Source organism: Caretta caretta, chromosome 3 (assembly GCF_965140235.1).
Source record: "Caretta caretta isolate rCarCar2 chromosome 3, rCarCar1.hap1, whole genome shotgun sequence".
NCBI lineage: Eukaryota > Metazoa > Chordata > Testudines > Cheloniidae > Caretta > Caretta caretta.
In genome coordinates, this window is record NC_134208.1 from 84,068,985 (window position 1) to 84,089,769 (window position 20,785).

General features: G+C 45.4%; 1 protein-coding gene across 4 annotated transcripts in view; it reads left to right on the plus strand.

The window, feature by feature from the left end:
* Positions 1 to 20,785, plus strand: part of ARMC2 (armadillo repeat containing 2) — a 135,639-nt gene that overhangs the window by 54,756 nt on the left and 60,098 nt on the right. For all 4 annotated transcript variants that reach the window (XM_048844852.2, XM_048844853.2, XM_048844854.2 and 1 more), the window contains 2 exons: positions 733 to 825; positions 10,790 to 10,965. In XM_048844852.2, the coding sequence (XP_048700809.2) occupies positions 733 to 825; positions 10,790 to 10,965 (269 nt within the window). The remainder of the gene's footprint in view (positions 1 to 732; positions 826 to 10,789; positions 10,966 to 20,785) is intronic.

Sequence of the window (20,785 nt, forward strand, 5' to 3'; positions counted from 1 at the left end):
ATTTGTAAATAATGATTGCCTCAAAGAATATACCTTATTCTCATACATTTTTTCTACTAATAGAAACAACCCATGACACAGCAAATATTGTCTAACTGCTTGAACCAAAAGGGATAGCACTACCACACTCTCTTGAGCATTCTGATCAGCTGGCTATAATTAACACTGTACAGATCATATGAAGGCATATTATTCCTAGTCCAGGTTTTTCTGCTAGATTTTGGATGGCAGGTGTAAAGAATGGGATTTCTGAGTTGAGGGGAATGGTCCTTCCTTCATTCGTACTTCAAACTTATATCCCTGTAATCAAAGACGACATCTGGCCACTATTATAATAATGCTATAATAAGTTATTTACCACAATTTTGAAAATTGAGTTAATAAATTCATAGATTTTAAGGCCAGAAGGAACCATTATGATGATCCAGTTTGACTTATATAACACAGGCCATAGAATTTCACCAGTGCTGCTTTATGAAGGCTTGATCTTGATCCTCGGCTTCTGATTGAACAAGAGCATACCTTTTAGAAAGGCATCCAATCTGATTTCTGTTTGAAGGGTTTATTTTTGAGAGAGTTTAAATTTAAAAAATTGGGATTGGGGGACAAATCAGAAGTTAGCAAATTGCAACATTTTCAGTTAACCTGGTGCATAAAATACTTGTAAAAGTTTGTGTGCTGCAGTTAAAACCTCCACCTAATATATGATTATGTTTTAAATGTATTTTGAAGGCTCAGAGAATGACTCAAGAGTAAATGAAACAGAAGAGGAAGAAAACTACTGGAATGTAAAGATTGTACCAATTATGTATGAATTAGAGAATGGTAGGTAATATTTTTTGGATATTTCAGTAATGGTGAATATACATTTTACAGAGCAAATTGAATATGGCGAGGAAGGCTTAATTTTGAATTTCCTCACTCATGACTTACATGCAAGGCAACCCATTTAAAGTTGCTTTTGTACAAAATTGTTGTTGTTTTCTTTCCTTAATGGAGTATATGAAGACACCCTTGTTATCTTTCACAGGCAGGTTAGAAGTCTGTGTAAAGTTAAAATGCCTTATTTTGTGCTGCATTGACCCCTGGGCAACCTTGTGTGTAAAATATTGCAAAATCAGAATATTGTTTTACACAAACTTTGCACATGTGTAAATAATTACATGTGTGCGAGGCAATGGAGGAAAGTGGCCCAAAATGCTTAATCATTTAGGACAGTGGTTCTCAATCTTTGTGGACCACTTGAAAATTGCTGAGGGTCTCAGAGGACCACTTAATGATCTTTCCAAATGTTGCTTGTACCGTTAGCTAACTATTGTAAAGCGTTTTGGATAAAAACACTAATATATATATATAAAAAAAAATAAACTTTTTTTGTTCTACAGATTAAAGCACACAACTCCTATTTTAATATCTGTATTCTTACCTTTCTAATGTGATGGATGTGCCCTCTCCCCACCGCCACGGCAGCCCCCGAACTGTGTCTGGGAAGGAGGGTGGGGAGGGGTCTCTCCTCTGCCACAGCAGCCACAAAGCTGAGGCTGGGAAGGGGCTGCGATGTTAAAGCTTTAACGTTGGCAGCGTACGGGCTGGTACCGGCTTCTTACCCCTGCCTCTTTCTCTGGCCTGCACATCCCAAATTTCCCCCCACCCCCTCTTCTCACCCCACTGCCCCCTCCCACCTACCCCCTATTCTCCCACAAGGCCACCACCTCACCTTACATGTGCATCTTCAGGGTCCAGGCACCTAATTAGTGGAGCCACGCCTGCACCTCCACTAATTAGATGGGTGGCTCTTCATTCTCTCGTGTGTGGCAGCCAAGGTGCCTACCTTAGAGGGAACTATCCGTGGACCACCTGAATGGAGCTCACGGACCACTGGTGGTCTGCGGACCACAGTTTGAGAACCTCTGATTTAGGAGTAAAGGATACACTCTGCCTGTACCAAGAGTGGCAGAAGGTCCCTAAAAGTGTGTGTGTGTGTGTGTGGGGTGGGCTGTGTGTTCCTGAACTGTGGCTCCACTCCCCCCTCCCCGCTGTCCCTTCCCCTGAGACTCCGACACTGCACCACCCCTTCTCCCCAAGGCTCTGCCCCCCACAGCTCCTTCTCCCTAAGTCTCCACCCTCGCACTATCCTTTCCCCTGAGGCCCTGCTCCCCTGTCACCTCTTCCCCCCCATGATCCCGCTCTCTGTTTGCTCCTCTCCACCCCTTCTCCGTTGCTCTCTATTATGGCTGGTAAAAAGTGGGGGGGGGGCATTACTCCTGGCCCCACCTGTTCCGGTGCCCTTGGCCTGTATGTCACTTTTATCAGCTGATTTAAGGAAGAACACGGGCAGAAACTTGAAACTGCCACGTATTCCAGCTCTTAGTTTAAATTAAGATAGCCCAATGGAAGCCAGCTAGTTAGAGGGTTTGGAGAGTGGGATGGTGTTGAAAAAGGAGAAAAAGCTTCTCCAGAGCATAGAGTTGGAGTGGATCTTACACTTGCATATATTAGAACAAGAACATATTTTTAATTTTTTAATAGTCTGTTCTTTTCTTCTTTTTAAAAATCTGTCTTCAGTCCTTTCTCACCAACTGATAGATGAATACAGTACTATGAAACACTCAGGGTAACAATTTTGCTGTTTCTTTAATGTTCTTGTTGACTAAAGTTAGAATAGTCATCCCCTCTTTTAGCTGCATGCTATACTTCCTTTATTTGGGCCTTCCCTGCACAGTTACAGTATTTATTTCTAAGCCAGTTCAGGAATCCATAATTTAAATGAGTGGATCTATTAGTAATGCAATATTTGTTTAGTGTTTGTATACAACCATATAGAGTAGAACCTCAGAGTTATGAACACCAGAGTTACGAACTGACCAGTCAACCACATACCTCATTCGGAACCAGAAGTATCCATTCAGGCAACAGCAGAGACGATGACAAAAAAGAGAAAAGGAAAAAAAAAAAAAAGCAAATACAGTGGTGTACGGTGTTAAACATAAACGACTAAATAATAAAGGGAAAGCAGCATCTTTCTTCTGCATAGTAAAGTTTCAAAGCTGTATTAAGTCAGTGTTCATTTGTGAACTTTTGAAAGAACAGCCGTAACGTTTTGTTCAGAGTTACGAACAACCTCCATAACTCTGAGATTCTACTGTACTTCGAATTTTCAGCTAATCGCATATGAATTTACTTAAGTCATATGGTTGGTTCTGCATATTAGTATATTAATAAGAGAGACTTTTCCCCCTTTTTCAAAATACTCGTACAAAACTGACAATCTGAGCTTGAAAAAATTCTGGCCTTGATTGTTATCCAAGCTCTTACAATTATCATACTCCCTTCAGATGATTGTTATGAGACAAAAAAGTACTTCTCTATTCACTAAGAGCAAATTTAGCCATTTTGCAAATTTCAGTGTCAGGGGTGATGCACAACTGGACCGGTCCAGAGGAAGCAACACAAGGTATTTTGTTTCCCTCAGTTCCCCAACATGCAGATGGAGTGCAGCTGTTCATGAGTTTTAATTTCTTCTCTCAGTCGCATGCAACTCCTTCTCCATTGACTGGTGTAGAGATGGGGTTAGAATCGTGATCTTGCTTTCTCTTGTGTCATCTGGGGAATAGAAGTAGAAGTCATTGCGCTTCATTGAATGCAGTGATTGCAATTTTGACTGAGCCTTCTAGAGAGTGCACAGCAGACTCACCAGTGCGGGGGGCAAAGAGGGCAATTGCCCAGGAGCCCTGGTGATCTAAAAGGGCCCAGGGGCTCCCGGCCACCGCCGCCGGCAGCACAGCGGAGCTAAGGCAGGCTTCTTGCCTGCCCTCACTCTGTGCTGCTCCCAGAAGTGGCTGTAATGGCCCTACGGCCACGGGGGAGGTGTGGGGTCTCCGCGCACTGTCCAAGCGCCGACTCCATAGTTCCTGCTGTCCGGGAACTGCGGCCAATGGGAGCTGTGGGGGCGGTGCCTGTGGGCAGCAGAACACAGAGACCCCCCCCGAATCCCCCATCTAGGAGCCGCTTCCAGAGGGTGTGCCGGCTCTAGGCTTCTAGATCTACTCAATGGAGAGGGTAATTGGGAGAAATTTGTGTGTACACGCACGGTGTAGGTGATTGTGTGGGGCAGGAGGAGAGAGGAAATAACGAGGAGTGTGAGTAGGGAAGAAGTGTGGGGGTGGGAAGAAGTGTGCATAGTGGAATGTGGGGAGTAGTACCTGGGGGAAACTGACTAGTACCCTCTGGTCATTTTATGCTGCTTCTGATTTGGTTAAATCAGCCAGAATGTACTGCTGAATCTAGCCCCAAAAGTTAATTACATATTATATGTAATTTTAAAAGATCATTAGAAATATCACATTGTAACGTTATTCTGGGTTTCTTGTTTAGTGTTCATGTGTGAAATTTTAACCTTTTTTAAAAGGAAATTCCTGGATTAAAAACAATGAATAACTGGAGAAGGATTGAAGTACATATTGGTGATATAATCTTAAAAGAAATCCAAATATATTAAGGTATGGAAATGCACATTTAATGCACCTTTAACTCTAGAGGTGAGGTTACTAATTCAATAATGACTCCAGCCTGTGGTGACATCATGAGGGGGAGAAAATCTAATGTGCCTTTAAAAATCAATTACACTGAATCGGGGACTACAAATACTATTATACCCTAATCATCATCGTATGGGTACTTCATGACATTACTAGAAGGTGGATTTAAGGTTGTTTGGGTACATCATCTATGCATTTCCATATCTTAACATGGTTGGACTTCTTTCAAAAGAAGCCTTTGAAAGTTCTGGGTTTGTGATATTTGTTTTGGGGATAATTCATGTAATCTGTTTATACATTTAACAAATTGCTGATATGTACTCTCAATTTTATGTTTTTAAAATGTTTTTGCCTTGGAATTCACATCTGTGTGTGTGTGTGCACAGATGCGCTCACGAGCCCCCCTCTCCACCACTCCTACAAGGAGTAGGTAATAAGTAATATATTTCATCAGTAGGTATAAGACTGTATATAGATTAGAAAGCATATTTAGATTTGACATTTTCGCATCACATATATCATGACCTTGCTTTTTCTGATATGGACAAGTTAGTATACTAGCTGTAAATCTTTGCAGTGGAAAAAGTACTCTAGTTCTCCACTTGTGTGAAATGAATTGGTAGCTTCAGTCCAGTTCTCAGTGGACAGCTATCCACAGCATAGATACCACTACCACAATTGGTCATAATTGTCCCAAGAGAGATGCCAAAGATACAATCGTGAAATGAGAGTTTTTGTCTATCACATCATTTAGAGGAATAATCCTTCCAGTTCAAGGTTGAAGCTTATTGATGAGACAGGATGGGGAAGCCTTCATTGACGATGCCGGAGCTGTACCTGTTTTGTGGATAAATAAAGCATTTTATTCTCTATTGCTGTCAATCTAGAACCTCTCATGAATGCTAAATTCACTCTAATCAAATACAGAAGTTAAGGTCCTAGTCTGTATGGTTTGACTGTATTTTTAAAAGTTCTTGGAGTGATTGCTCATGTGTATTCCACAGTAGGTGTGCATGCTCGCCATGTGCACTGGTGCTGGAAGTTTTTCCCCTAGCAGTACCCATAGGAGAGCGCCCCTGGTGACCACTGGAGTGGCGTCTTCCCTCCCCACCGCCCCCAGTTCCTTCTTGCTGCCAGTGAAGGTGCGTCGGAACTGCTCTACTCCAGCTTTGCTATAGCTCGTCCCCAGAACTGCTTGTTTGTTCAGTGTTGGTACCTGTAGTTAGTTAGTTTAGTTTAGCTAGAACACCTGGGCCCGGGCATGCCCCATGCCCCGGGTTTTAAGTTGTGCGACACTTGTAGGCCATCTATGCCAGTGAGTGATCCGCACATGGACTGTCTGCGCTGTTGGGGGGGAACCCATCTCCGCAATCACTGCAAGATTTGCAAGTCGTTTAAGCTTCAGACCAAGAGAGAAAGGGACATTCGGCTCCGGACTATCCTCATGGAGTCTGCGATGACCGCCGCTCCAAGTCGGCACCTGGCACTGCGGTGTTGGTGTGTGGCGACCCGTCGGCGCCATGGACTAATCGGCACTGCTCCCTGTTCAAAGTGCTGGTGGAGGGGGCTGCCAGGGCAACCCTGCAGGCAGCTTTGGATGTGGCAGACATGGCTGTGCGGTCCATGGCCTCCGCTGTGTCCATGAGATGGGTGTTGTGGGTGCTGCTTTCTGGGCTGTCCAGCGAGGCACAGACCTCCCTGCTGGACCTCCCGTTTGATGGCAAAGCTCCATTTGCGGAACAAACGGATACAAAGCTGCATGGCCTGAAAGACTCCCGCACGACTCTGCAGACTCTGGGTCTTTATGTTCCGGCTCCAGCTAAACCTAAGTTTGAGCCGCAGCAGACTCCTGCTTAGGCCACCCACTCAAAATAGGACACCGCTTATAAGAAGTAGCGGGACTATAAGAGGTACCCACAGAGGCAGTCTTGGCCTGCCCCCCAGCCTGGGTCCTCGAAGGGTAAGTAGACAGGGAAAAGGCAGTTTTGACGGGATGCCTGGGGGCGCCCTGCCAGTTCTCATCAGGGATCTACCCTCAGTAAAGCTTCCCTTCTCCAATTGGTTGTGTGCTTTCCTCCCGGAGTGGTCGTGGCTGACCTCGGACCCATGGGTCCTGAACACCATCTTCCAGGGATACAACCTCCAGTTTACTTCCTCCCTTCCCAAACCCCCTTGAGTTCAAAGGCAAGGGGGTACTACTCCCGCTATTTCCTTATCCCAAAGGCCAAAGGGGTCGCTCAGGCCCATCTTGGACCTGCGAGGCGTGAACCAGTACATGGTGAAGCTCCAGTTCTGCATGGTCTCCCTAGCCTTCATCATTCCCTCCCTGGATCCTGGGGACTGGTACGCTGCCCTCTATCTGCAGGATGCTTACTTCCACATTCATATATTTGAGGGGCACAGACACTTCCACTGTTTCATAGTGGGGCAGGAACACTACCAATTTATGGTCCTCCCATTTGGCCTGTCCAGTGCCCCCAGGGTATTCACGAAATGTATGTTGGTGGTGGCAGCCTACTTCAGACTCCGGGGGTGTCTAGATCTTCCCTTATCTGGACAACTGGTTGGTCAAGGGCAGCTCCCAGTCGCAGATGCCGGATCACGTGGCACTCCTTCTGTCCATATGCACTACTTTGGGCCTGTTGGTAAACAACACCAAGTCCATGTTGGGCCCGGTACAACGCATAGAGTTTATCGAGGCAGTCCTGGATGCCTCGTCGGCCAAAGCCTCCCTCCCACCGGACAGTGTCGATGAGCCCCTTCAGAGTCTCAAACCTGTCACCAGGTTTCCGGTGCAACAGCCAGAGCGTGCCTCCGGCTCTTGGGTCACATGTCGACGTGCATGTGTGTGATCCATCACGCCAGATTCAGGATGAGGCCACTCCCTCTCTGGTTGGCCTCAGAGTTCTCCCAGGCCAGGGACAGGACGGACGAAGTCCTCACAGTGCCTGAGCCAGTGATCGCCTCCCTAAGGTGGTGGTCCTCTGCGAGAAATATGCTCCAAGGGATCCCATTCAGGGGCAGGGCCCCGTCGCTGGAACTGGTGTCCGACGCGTCAGACCTGGGATGGGAGGCTCATGTGGGGAACGTTCAGACCCAAGATCTGTGTTCGGCTCAGGATTTGACCCTCCACATAAATGTCAAGGAGCTCAGGGCAGTACGGCTGGCATGCATGACCTGGAGGGCCGGGTGGTCAGGGTCGTCACAGACAACACAGCCTTGATATTCTACATCAACAGGCGAGGCAGGGCCAGATCCTCTGCCGCGAAGCCCTCAGGCTGTGGGACTTTTGTAGAGCCCACAACATCTGCCAGGCGCCTGGAACACGGAGGCGGATCCCTTGAGCAGGGACTTATCCTCTTAGCACGAGTAGTCTCTCCACCCAGAGGTGGTGCACAGATTTTTCCAAGTGTGGGGAACTCCTCAAGTGGACCTGTTTATGACTCGGCAGAACTGTTGCTGTTCCTGGTTCTGCTCCGGGGCGGGCTGGGACGGGGCACTATATCTGATGCCTTCCTCCTATCCTGGTCAAGCCAGTTTCTCTATGCCTTTCCCCTGTTCCCGCTGTTTGGCAGGGTCCTGGAAAAGTTAAAGACGAACAAGGCCTGGATCCTTCTGATTGCCCTGGCATGGCCCAGGCAGCATTGGTACGGGACCCTCACGGGCCTGGTGGTTGCGCTGCCGTGACAGTTGCCGTCCCGCTCAGACCTGCTCTCCCAGGCCCAGGGCCGCCGCCTCCACCCCAGCCTAGTGGCACTCCACGGCGTGGCTGCTCAATGGTTAGGTAGGGAGGAAAGGACTTGCTCGGAAGGGGTTCAGCGTGTCCTCCACATGCCGATCCTACTTGGGGAAGTGGTCTCGGTTTTCCAGATGGGCAGACGAGTGGGGAGTTTCTCTGGTGGCTGCCCCGATCCAGTTTATTCTAGACTTACCTCCTTCACCTTAGAGCCCAAGGCCTGGCGCTCTTGTCAGTCAAGGTGCACCTGGCGGCCATATTGGCTTTCTATCTGCTAGTGCAGGGCCATACGATATTCGCCCATACTATGGCTGGCTGATTCCTTAAGGGGTTGGATCGTCTCTTCCCGTATGTTAGGCCCCCAGTCCCACAGTGGGACCTAAACCTGGTGTTGGCCTGACTCACGGAGCCACCATTTGAGCTGCTAGCTACGTGCTCCTGGTTATACCTCTCGTGGAAGGTGGCCTTCCTGGTTGCGATCACGTCGGCTAGGCGGGTCTCGGAACTCAGGGCCCTGACCTCCAAGCCCCCGTACACGGTGTTTCATAAAGATAATGTCTAGCTCTGACCACACCCTTTGTTTCTCCCGAAAGTGATCTCCACCTATCACATGGGTCAGGACATTTTTCTTCCTGTCCTCTGCCCCAAGCCCCATGTGTCCAATGAGGAGCACTGCCTCCACATGCTGGATGTGAGACAGGCTCTGGCTTTCTACCTGGAGCGGACGAAGCCATTCAGGAAGTCCTTGCACCTGTTCATCGCCTCGGCTGAGTGCATGAAAGGTCGCCCAATCTCCTGTCAGCTGCTCTCTAACTGGATCATCTCGTGTCTCCGTACCTGTTATGATGTGGCAGGACTCCCTCCCCCACTAGTTGTGAGGGCACACTCGACTAGGGTACAGGCCTCGTCGGCTGCCTGTTTGGCCCATGTCCCCATTCAGGACATTTGTAGGGCTGCCACGTGGTCTTCAGTTCACACATTCACCTCGTATTACGCGATCGTCTCCCAGACCAGGGAGGACGCTGGGTTCGGCAGGGCCGTACTCCACCCCGAGAGTTTGTGAACTCCTACCTACCTCCAACAGATATAGTTTGGAATCATCTATTGTGGAATACACATGAGCAATCGCTCGAAGAAGAAAAGATAGTTACCTTTTCTGTAACTGCTGTTCTTCAAGATGTGTTGCTCCTGTCTATTCACCATCCTGCCCTCCTTCCCCTCTGTCGCAGTTGTCTGGCAAGAAGGAACTGAGGGTGGGGGGAGCCCAGCCCCCCTTATACTGTGCCAGGCAGGCGCCGCTCCAGGGGTCATGGGGGGCGCTCCTCCCACGGGTACTGCTAGGGGAAAAACTTCCGGCACCGGTGCACGTGGCGAGCGTGCGCACCTATTGTGGAATAGATATGAGCAACGCATCTCGAAGAACACAAGCTACAGAAAAGGTAACTGTCTTTTCTTTAGCAGTTGAAATAGAAAAAAAAGTACCTTTTATCCTTTCAAAAAATATTGTAAAACATCTACCCAGCCAGCCCATTTTCATAGGGCAATTTGGTAAGCCTCGGAAGTTAAGATGAGTTTTTCCTTCTAATTTGATACTGATTTTTATTTGTTTGAGCTAACTGCTTTTAACCACTTGCGTATTACTCTGCCTCTACTGAGGAATGCAACCTATGAAAATACATGTGAATAATGGCAGTACTGTATTTCAAGTAAGCTTATGATATACTTTAAATACTAAATGGATATAATCTTAAGGGGAAAAAATCCAATATTTAAACAGAAAATTAATGTTTAGAAGATAGACGTGAGTTATTTTCTCCTAATGTAGATTATATGTGAGTGATTGGGTTATGGTGAGGATAGAGATTTTCTGGTAGTTTCATGTGGGTTTTGTTTTTGTTGTGTTTCTAAATAATGTCAGGCACTCAGAATAGCAGATGGGATGCCTGTTTAAACATCCATTTGCATTCATCTTGAACCTCTATGGTGTGTATAAGAGCTCTGAAAACTCATATATAAATCTATTTTTGAAACCCATACAACAGCAAGCATATGATTGTCTGTGGGTTGGATTTATAGACAGAATAACTTTCTTCAGCTGTCAGTTCCTTTTTGCCTGTAGCATTTGATGGAAATCCTTAATGAATTCTTCCAGCTTCACCACAGGTTAAGTGTTCCTGTTGATATTTCGTCAATCTAGTTGTTAACAAATTAAAAAACGTTTCATTTGAGATTTATCCTCAAATGTCTTGATTTGTCTTGTTGCTGTAGCCTCTATGAATCACTTGGCTTAAAAAGAGCTATTGTTTTTAAAAGAGTAACATAAAAATGATTTGATGTATGAAAAATGCTTGTAAACCCTTGTATTAAAGTATCAGAACACTACAAAATTGATTGGGTACCTTATTTTGTGTAGTATTTTGCAAACATTTCTCTTTTTGGTGTTCTGTCTGTATCTGTTGATTGAATGGATGGCCTTGATAATTAACTTTATTTTCCTCTCCATCCTCACAAATAGAAAACAATACAGAAAACCTCTACCTTGCCTGCACCAGTCTCCATCAAGCCTTGGAAGAAGGAAACATGTTTGGAAAGAGATTTAAAAGAAGAAGTGCGCTTCTGAAGATATTATATAAACTAGTTGACATTGGTTCAGACCCACTTGGCCTGAAACTGGCAAGAATGATTCTGGCTGTAAGTCTTTTTTTAAACTATTTAGTGATATGAAAGAGTGCAATGATTCACATATACTGTATGTATGATTGAAAACTTTTATCTAATTTAGTGTTCTATACTTTAAGGATGTATCTACTTTTGTGTGATTGAAGCTTGTGTAGACATATCTGAACTAGCTTGAATCTAGCTAGCTTGGACATCACAGCAGTAAAGTAACAGCAGCATGGGCTTCAATATGAGCTAGCCAGCAGAGTAATTATCCAGGGTTTCATGTGGGTTTGTGCAGCCCGTGCTGCCTGAATGTCACTGCTCCAGTGCCTGAGTTAGCTTAGATATGTATACGTGAGCTGGACTTGCACCCTGTGATTGCAGGGTAGAGATCTGTAGTGTTTTGATCTGCTAAGAATCGGAAGACTAAACAGTGGAAATTAAGTTCAGTTTTATAATACCTTGTACTTAATAAAGCAACTTTATCTGAGGATATCAAAGCACCTTTTTTAAAGCTGGGTAAGTATAATTATCCCTATACGGGGAAAGTGAGGTTAAGTAACTTCCAGGCCAAATCAGAAAGTCAGCGACCGAGCTAGGAATAATACCCATCTATTCTGGTTCATTATTATTTTATTTTATTATTTATTATTTAATTGAATTATCATAGCATCTAGAGGCCTTAACTGAAATGGGGACCCCATTGTGCTAAGCCCAGTATATGTACTTAATAAGAGATGGTCTCTGCCCTGGAGAGCTTGCAATCTAAACAAATGAGACAAACAAGAGAAGGAGAATGGAAATATTATCATCCCCATTATACTGATAGGGAATGGAGAGGCAGAGATTGTGACTTGTCCAGGGTCACACAGAGAATCTGACAGAACTAGGCATTGATCCTTGGAATCCTAGGTTAGTGTCTTAAGCACAAGACTGTCCTTCAGCTCAATGTCCTGTGCTCTAATCACTCTGCCTTTCCAGTCTTTTTTTCATTTTGTTTTTGTTTACCTAGGACTCCAAACTTAATGAAAATTAGTGATTTCTACAACTTTACACCAAAACTGAGATTTTAGTCTAAACATAATAGAAAACTAAGTAAATGTTGAATTATTAGCACAACTCAAACTGGAGAACACTGTCATTGTTATGGTAAGACAATGATACTTGTGCTCCCATGTAGTTTCAGAAGTGACTTTGAAATTCTCTACTTCCTTGCCAGTGGTAATTTCATGAGTCCCTCTGATGATCCAAGCGTGAAACAGCATGTCACTGCTTATAGGACTATTACATTCCTGTTGTGTAATCTCTGCAAGGGCAGGGAAGCTTGAGCCGAATTGTGTTGTGATGGTGGGTAGGAAGCTTTTCAGAAAATGTCAAAATGAAGTAAAAGCGTCATTACCTTTGCTTTTGCAATAACCAGACAGAAGGGGCAACTTAGTACCAATTTATTTTTAGTAAATACATAAAAATAAAGTTAAATTACCTTACATCATAACTTTCCCAGTAAAAAAAACTTGATTAGTTGGTCACACCTTATAATTAATATAATTCAAAACCTTACATAACAAAAATAGTTTGCATAATGTGTTACTAAAATTAAGGAGAGTTTAGTAAATTCGCATCGCATCCTTTAATTCAGTGTTGTAAGTGGGAACTTCAATTGTAACATGCCATGTTTTCTTTATTTATCAGCTAAATTTAGTTTCTTTAATGATTTGTGTTTATAGTAATAGAATTGTTTACATAAAATGTTGATAGCTAAAACTGTTGTTTTGGTTTAGTTTTGTCAACATCAGTAAAAAGAAAAGAAGTACTTGTGTCACCTTAGAGACTAACAAATTTATTTGAGCATAAGCTTTCGTGAGCTACAGCTCACTTCATCGGATGCATTCAGTGGAAAACACAGTGCGGAGATTTATATACATAGAGAACATGAAACAATGGTTGTTACCATACACACTGTAACGAGAGTGATCACTTAAGGTGAGCTGTTACGGTAACACCCATTGTTTCATGTTCTCTATGTATATAAATCTCCCCACTGTATTTTCCACTGAATGCATCTGATGAAGTGAGCTGTAGCTCACGAAAGCTTATGCTCAAATAAATTTGTTAGTCTCTAAGGTGCCACAAGTACTCCTTTTCTTTTTGCGGATACAGACTAACACGGCTGCTACTCTGAAACCTGTCAACATCAGTGTTACACATTAAAATCTCAGTCATAACTGTCAACTACAAAATCAGCCATCAGAATATTTCCTTCTAACTCTCTTAATCTGACAATGGTGGCTTTTCACAAAGTATGGGATTTGGGACGATATTTCACAAAAAATACAAAACTCAGTTCTAAGCCTGTGCTTTTAAATCTATCAGCTTAGCTTTTTAGCATGGTGTTTGTGGAGTGGAGGGGTGGTCTACCTTTTAGAAAGATGCTGTTTAGCACTTCTTGGTATAGTTTTTAGTGATTATATTTAGGGCTGTCAATTAATCGCAGTTAACTGAGGTGATTAACTCAAATTAATCGCGATTAAAAAATTAATCACTCTGGTAAACAATATAATACCGATTGAAATTAATTAAATATTTTTGGTTTTCCTACATTTTCAAATACTGTATATTGATTTCTATTACAACGCAGAATACAAAGTTACAGTGCTCACTTTATTATATTATTTATGATTACAAATATTTGCACTGTAAAAATGATAAAAGAAATAGTATTTTTCAATTCATCTCATACAAGTACTGAAGTGCAATCTCTTTATCGTGAAAGTGTAACTTACAAATGTAGATTTTTTTTGTTTTGTTACATAACTGCACTCAAAAGCAAAACAATGTAACCCGTTGCTGGTAATAGCTCACCTTACCTGATCACTCTTGTTACAGTGGGTATGGTAACACCCATTGTTTCATGTTCTCTGTGTATATAAAATCTCCCCACTGTATTTTCCACTGCATGCATCCGATGAGGTGAGCTGTAGCTCACGAAAGCTTATGCTCAAATAAATTTGTTAGTCTCTCAGGTGCCACAAGTACTCCTTTTCTTTTTATTGATTTCAGTGTCCCACAAAACCTCTCCACCAAACCATTTGTTTCTGGGTGATATAGGGCAGTCCTTAACTGTTTAGCTCCACATAACTTCCATAATAATTCACTGGATAGCTGGGATGTGAAATTTGACCCATGATCTGATAAAATCTCCTTAGGGGAACCCACTGTGTTAAAAATAGTGAAAAGGGCTTTTGCCACAGAATCAGCCTCTTAGTTAGAACAACTGCTTCAGGGTAGCTAGTGCAAAATCCACTACCATCAAGACATATTTTTTTCCCCTTTGGGTAGGGAATGGCATAGCCCCCACAGTGTACATTGCTACCCTATAAAGTGCCTCTTGAATCACTAGCAAGTGGTTGTAGAGGGACTTTTGGGGGTCTTGTAGGTTTCTTTCAACATAATTCACAAGATCTGATATAGTCTCCCACATCATTCTGTATCCCTAAATTCTTATTTAACCTTCTTTTGCCCCCCAAGTGACCAGCAAAAGGACATTCATACACTAGCAACTATAACTCCCCATGATGCTGGGCAGGCACAACCAGTTGCTTGTAAGGTTTCCCAGGGCTTTTATCTTTCCCCATGGGAATTTCCTGTACAGTTACTCTTCCTCTTCAAAAAAAATCTTTCCCCATTTCCCATCACTGGGTTCCCCTCGAGTATCTATCCACAGATGCTTTCTAGTATGGGGTCTGCTTTCTGCTTGCCCACAAATCCCTGGTGGCTGACAACCTGAACAGCCTCCCCCCCCCCCTCCCCCGGTTCTCTATGCCCTGGTCTACACTAGGACTTTAGGTCGAATTTAGCAACATTAAATCGATGTAAACCTGCCCCCGTCCACACGATGAAGCCCTTTTTCAACTTAAAGGGCTCTTAAAATCGATTTCCTTACTCCACCCCTGACAAGTGGATTAGCGCTTAAATCGGCCTTGCCGGCTCGAATTTGGGGTACTGTGGACACAATTCGACGGTATTGGCCTCCGGGAGCTATCCCAGAGTGCTCCATTGTGACCACTCTGGACAGCACTCTCAACTCAGATGCACTGGCCAGGTAGACAGGAAAAGAACCGCGAACTTTTGAATCTCATTTCCTGTTTGGCCAGCGTGGCAAGCTGCAGGTGACCATGCAGAGCTCATCAGCAGAGGTGACCATGATGGGGTCCCAGAATCACAAAAGAGCTCCAGCATGGACCGAACGGGAGGTACGGGATCTGATCGCTGTTTGGGGAGAGGAATCCGTGCTATCAGAACTCCGTTCCAGTTTTCGAAATGCCAAAACCTTTGTCAAAATCTCCCAGGGCATGAAGGACAGAGGCCATAACAGGGACCCGAAGCAGTGCCGCGTGAAACTGAAGGAGCTGAGGCAAGCCTACCAGAAAACCAGAGAGGCGAACAGCCGCTCCGGGTCAGAGCCCCAAACATGCCGCTTCTATGATGAGCTGCATGCCATTTTAGGGGGTTCAGCCACCACTACCCCAGCCGTGTTGTTTGACTCCTTCAATGGAGATGGAGGCAATACGGAAGCAGGTTTTGGGGACGAAGAAGATGATGATGATGATGAGGTTGTAGATAGCTCACAGCAAGCAAGCGGAGAAACCGGTTTTCCCGACAGCCAGGAACTGTTTCTCACCCTGGACCTGGAGCCAGTACCCCCCGAACCCACCCAAGGCTGCCTCCTGGACCCAGCAGGCGGAGAAGGGACCTCTGGTGAGTGTACCTTTTAAAATACTATATATGGTTTAAAAGCAAGCATGTGAAAGGATTACTTTGCCCTGGCATTCGCGGTTCTCCTAGATGTACTCCCAAAGCCTTTGCAAAAGGTTTCTGGGGAGGGCAGCCTTATTGCGTCCTTCATGGTAGGACACTTTACCACTCCAGGCCAGTAACACGTACTCGGGAATCACTGTAGAACAAAACATTGCAGTGTATGTTTGCTGGCATTCAAACAACATCCGTTTTTTCTCTCTCTGTGTTATCCTCAGGAGAGTGAGATATAATTCATGGTCACCTGGTTGAAATAGAGTGCTTTTCTTCAGGGGACACTCAGAGGAGCCCATTCCTGCTGGGCTGTTTGCCTGTGGCTAAACAGAAATATTCCCCGCTGTTAGCCACAGGGAGGGGGGAAGATTGAGGGGGTAGCCACGCGGTGGGGGGAGGCAAAATGCGACCTTGTAACAAAAGCACATGTGCTATGTATGTAATGTTAACAGCAAGGTTTACCCTGAAAGAGTGTAGCCACTGTTTTATAAAATGTGTCTTTTTAAATACCGCTGTCCCTTTTTTTCCTCCACCAGCTGCATGTGTTTCAATGATCACAGGATCTTCTCCTTCCCAGAGGCTAGTGAAGCTTAGAAAGAAAAAAAAACGCACTCGCGATGAAATGTTCTCCGAGCTCATGCTGTCCTCCCACACTGACAGAGCACAGACGAATGCGTGGAGGCAAATAATGTCAGAGTGCAGGAAAGCACAAAATGACCGGGAGGAGAGGTGGCGGGCTGAAGAGAGTAAGTGGCGGGCTGAAGACAGGGCTGAAGCTCAAATGTGGCGGCAGCATGATGAGAGGAGGCAGGATTCAATGCTGAGGCTGCTGGAGGACCAAACCAGTATGCTCCAGTGTATGGTTGAGCTGCAGCAAAGGCAGCTGGAGCACAGACTGCCACTGTAACCAACCGCCCTCCTCCAAGTTCCATAGCCTCCACACCCAGACGCCCAAGAACGCGGTGGGGGGGCTTCCGGCCAACCAGCCACTCCACCACAGAGGATTGCCCAAAAAAAAGAAGTCTGTCATTCAATAAATTTTAAAGTTGTAAACTTTTAAAGTGCTGTGCTTAAAGTGCTGTGTGGCATTTTCCTTCCCTCCTCCACCACCCCTCCTGGGCTACCTTGGTAGTCATCCCCCTATTTGTGTGATGAATGAATAAAGAATGCATGAATGTGAAGCAACAATGACTTTATTGCCTCTGCAAGCGGTGATTGAAGGGAGGAGGGGAGGGTGGTTAGCTTACAGGGAAGTAGAGTGAACCAAGGGGCGGGGGGTTTCATCAAGGAGAAACAAACAGAACTTTCACACCGTAGCCTGGCCAGTCATGAAACTAGTTTTCAAAGCTTCTCTGATGTGTATCGCGCCCTCCTGTTCTCTTCTAACCACCCTGGTGTCTGGCTGCGCGTAACCAGCAGCCAGGCGATTTGCCTCAACCTCCCACCCCGCCATAAACATCTCCCCCTTACTCTCACAGATATTGTGGAGCACACAGCAAGCAGTAATAACAGTGGGAATATTGGTTTCACTGAGGTCTAAGCGAGTCAGTAAACTGCGCCAGCGCGCCTTTAAACGTCCAAATGCACATTCTACCACCATTCTGCACTTGCTCAGCCTGTAGTTGAACAGCTCCTGACCACTGTCCAGGCTGCCTGTGTACGGCTTCATGAGCCATGGCATTAAGGGGTAGGCTGGGTCCCCAAGGATACATATAGGCATTTCAACATCCCCAACAGTTATTTTCTGGTCTGGGAATAAAGTCCCTTCCTGCAGCTTTTGAAACAGACCAGAGTTCCTGAAGATGCGAGCGTCATGTACCTTTCCCGGCCATCCCACGTTGATGTTGGTGAAACGTCCCTTGTGATCCACCAGAGCTTGCAGCACTATCGAAAAGTACCCCTTGCGGTTTATGTACTCGGCGGCTTGGTGCTCCGGTGCCAAGATAGGGATATGGGTTCCGTCTATGGCCCCACCACAGGTAGGGAATCCCATTGCAGCAAAGCCATCCACTATAACCTGCACATTTCCCAGGGTCACTACCCTTGATATCAATAGATCTTTGATTGCGTGGGCTACTTGCATCACAGCAGACCCAACAGTAGATTTGCCCACTCCAAATTGATTCCCAACTGACCGGTAGCTGTCTGGCGTTGCAAGCTTCCACAGGGCTATTGCCACTCGCTTCTCAACTGTGAGGGCTGCTCTCATCTTGGTATTCATGCGCCTCCGGGCAGGGGAAAGCAAGTCACAAAGTTCCATGAAAGTGCCCTTATGCATGCGAAAGTTTCGCAGCCCCTGGGAATCGTCCCAGACCTGCAACACTATGCGGTCCCACCAGTCTGTGCTTGTTTCCCGAGCCCAGAATCGGCGTTCCACAGCATGAACCTGCCCCATTAGCACCATGATGCATGCATTGGCTGGGCCCATGCTTTCAGAGAAATCTGTGTCCATGTCCTGATCACTCACGTGACCGCGCTGACGTCGCCTCCTCGCCCGGTATCGCTTTACCCGGTTCTGGTGCTGCATATACTGCTGGATAATGCGTGTGGTGTTTAATGTGCTCCTAATTGCCAAAGTGAGCTGAGTGGCCTCCATGCTTGCCTTGGTATGGCGTCTGCACAGAAAAAAGGCGTGGAACGATTGTCTGCCGTTGCTCTGACGGAAGGAGGGGCGACTGACGACACGGCTTACAGGGTTGGCTTCAGGGAGCTAAAATCAACAAAGGGGGTGTCTTTACATCAAGAAGTATTTCAGGTAGGACTTCACGGAGGGTTCCAATAAGAAATGGTGCACCTAAGTTATTGTTCTTATTGGAACGAGGAGGTTAGCCTGGCCTCTGATTGATACATGGCTAGATTTACCTCGCTGCACCTTCTCTGTGAGTGACTGCAGTGTGACCTAGAGTAATGAGTCCCGTAGACAGGAGAGGAGGCAAATGAGTATAAAACAAATCTGGTCTATTTCTTGTTTTGATCCACTCCATCTATCTTTTACATCTTTGGCTGGCAGCAGACGGTGCAGAAGGACTGCATGCCATCCACATCTCATGGCTGCTCGGCAGAAGATGGTACAGTACGACTGCTAGCAATCCGTATCGCCTGCCTGCTCACCATAAGACGGTTCAATAGGACTGACTGCAGGACTAAAGAGAACGACCTGGTCAAGTCACTCCAAATTTAGTCCCTGCGCCCATGTCTGTCTAGGCGCTCCCAGCCGACGTGGCTAGGAGCACCTCGGACATGACGATGACGGCTACCAGTCGTACTGTACCGTCTGCTGCCACAAGGCAAGGGGTTGCTGCTACTGTGTAGCAATGCCGTACCGTGTCTGCCAGCACCCAGGAGACATAGGGTGACGGTTACCTGAGCGGGCTCCATGCTTGCCATGGTATGGCGTCTGCACAGGTAACTCAGGAAAAAAGGCGCGAAACGATTGTCTGCCCTTGCTTTCACGGAGGGAGGGAGGGAACGGGGACCTGACGATATGTACCCAGAACCACCCACGACAATGTTTTAGCCCCATCAGGCATTGGGATCTCAACCCAGAATTCCAATGGGCAGCGGAGACTGCGGGAACTGTGGGATAGCTATCCACAGTGCAATGCTCTGGAAGTCGACTCTAGCCTCGGTACTGTGGAAGCACTCCACCGAGTTAATGCACTTAATGCACTTAGAGCATTTTCTGTGGGGACACACACACTCGAATATATAAAACCGATTTATAAAAAAACGACTTCTATAAATTCGACCTTATTCCGTAGTGTAGACATACCCTATGCTTGCTGCTTTCCTCTGCTTTGCACATTGCTTTCTCTTACTGAGCTGAGGCCAGGGCTGGGGCCATCCCTTCCCTGCTCTGCTGCTGCTTTTTCTGCATAATCCTGTATTGAGATCACAGAACAATATTCCTTTTTGCTGCGAGTTACTATATTAATCGCTTTAGACATAGACAAAATGTCATTTCCCGTTGGAGTATTATCCAACACAACAACTCTCAGAGTTCTCTCCAGATCTTTCCACTCCATGGGTACTTTAGCTAAAGGTGCAATGAATTTGTATTGCCCCAGTGCTAGGAGTTCTGCATACTCTGCGGGGAGCATGTCTGCCTGTTCAACTGTGGTTTTTGTGACCAAAGAAATCTCTGCACCAGTGTCTACCCACCAAGTGCATTCTTTGCCATTTACCTTGGCTGCTTCAACAAATTCTATGTCCATCTCCAATGGGTCAGACCCCTCAAAATTAATCAGGAGACTTGCAGGTTTTTCTTGGGATCCTGTGTTAAGAACAGCTTTATTAACCTGGGCTGGACACGGTGTGGGCTTAGCTTCTTTCAATTTAGGGCAGTTATTCTTCAGTTGTTCGGTGGAATAATATGTGAAACACCCTCTTAGAGCGTTTTCCTGTACAAGGGGTCTGCAAGTGGGATTTCCTTTGGAGGATCTATTCTGGACCCTCACAAAAAAAGTATTAGGTTCACTGTCAGTACAGAGAAGTATAACATTTCAACCTGTCAGCTTACTAGAAGCAAACACTTTACTGAAATTACCCAGTTGCTGATGATTTATAATGAAAGCAAAACAAGTTTATTAACAAAAAAGCATAAATGAAGTGATATCAAGTAAGAGAAATTAAGATAGAGATGGTTACTGTCACGATGAGCAAGGATGCAAAACCATGCTCTGTGATGTCCCTAGCCTCTGTTTGAAAGAAATTGGTAATAGACAACGGGATGGATCACGTGATGATTATCTGTTCCTTTATTCCCTCTGAAGCACCTGGCATTGGCCGCTGTCAGAATACCAGAATCCTGGGCTAGATGGACCATTGGTCTGACCCAGTATGACTGTTCTTATGTTACACATAAATAAAAGTGAAAACACGCTTTAAAAAGTCTAAAACTTAATCTAGCAAAATACAGTCTTTATTCAAGATGGTTTCTCTCACCCACAGTCTTCTGTCCATCTTTTAACTGGTTGGTCTGGCCTGGACTCATCACAGAGATCAAATTGCTCAGTTACTTTGTATCCTTAAAGTGAAGAAT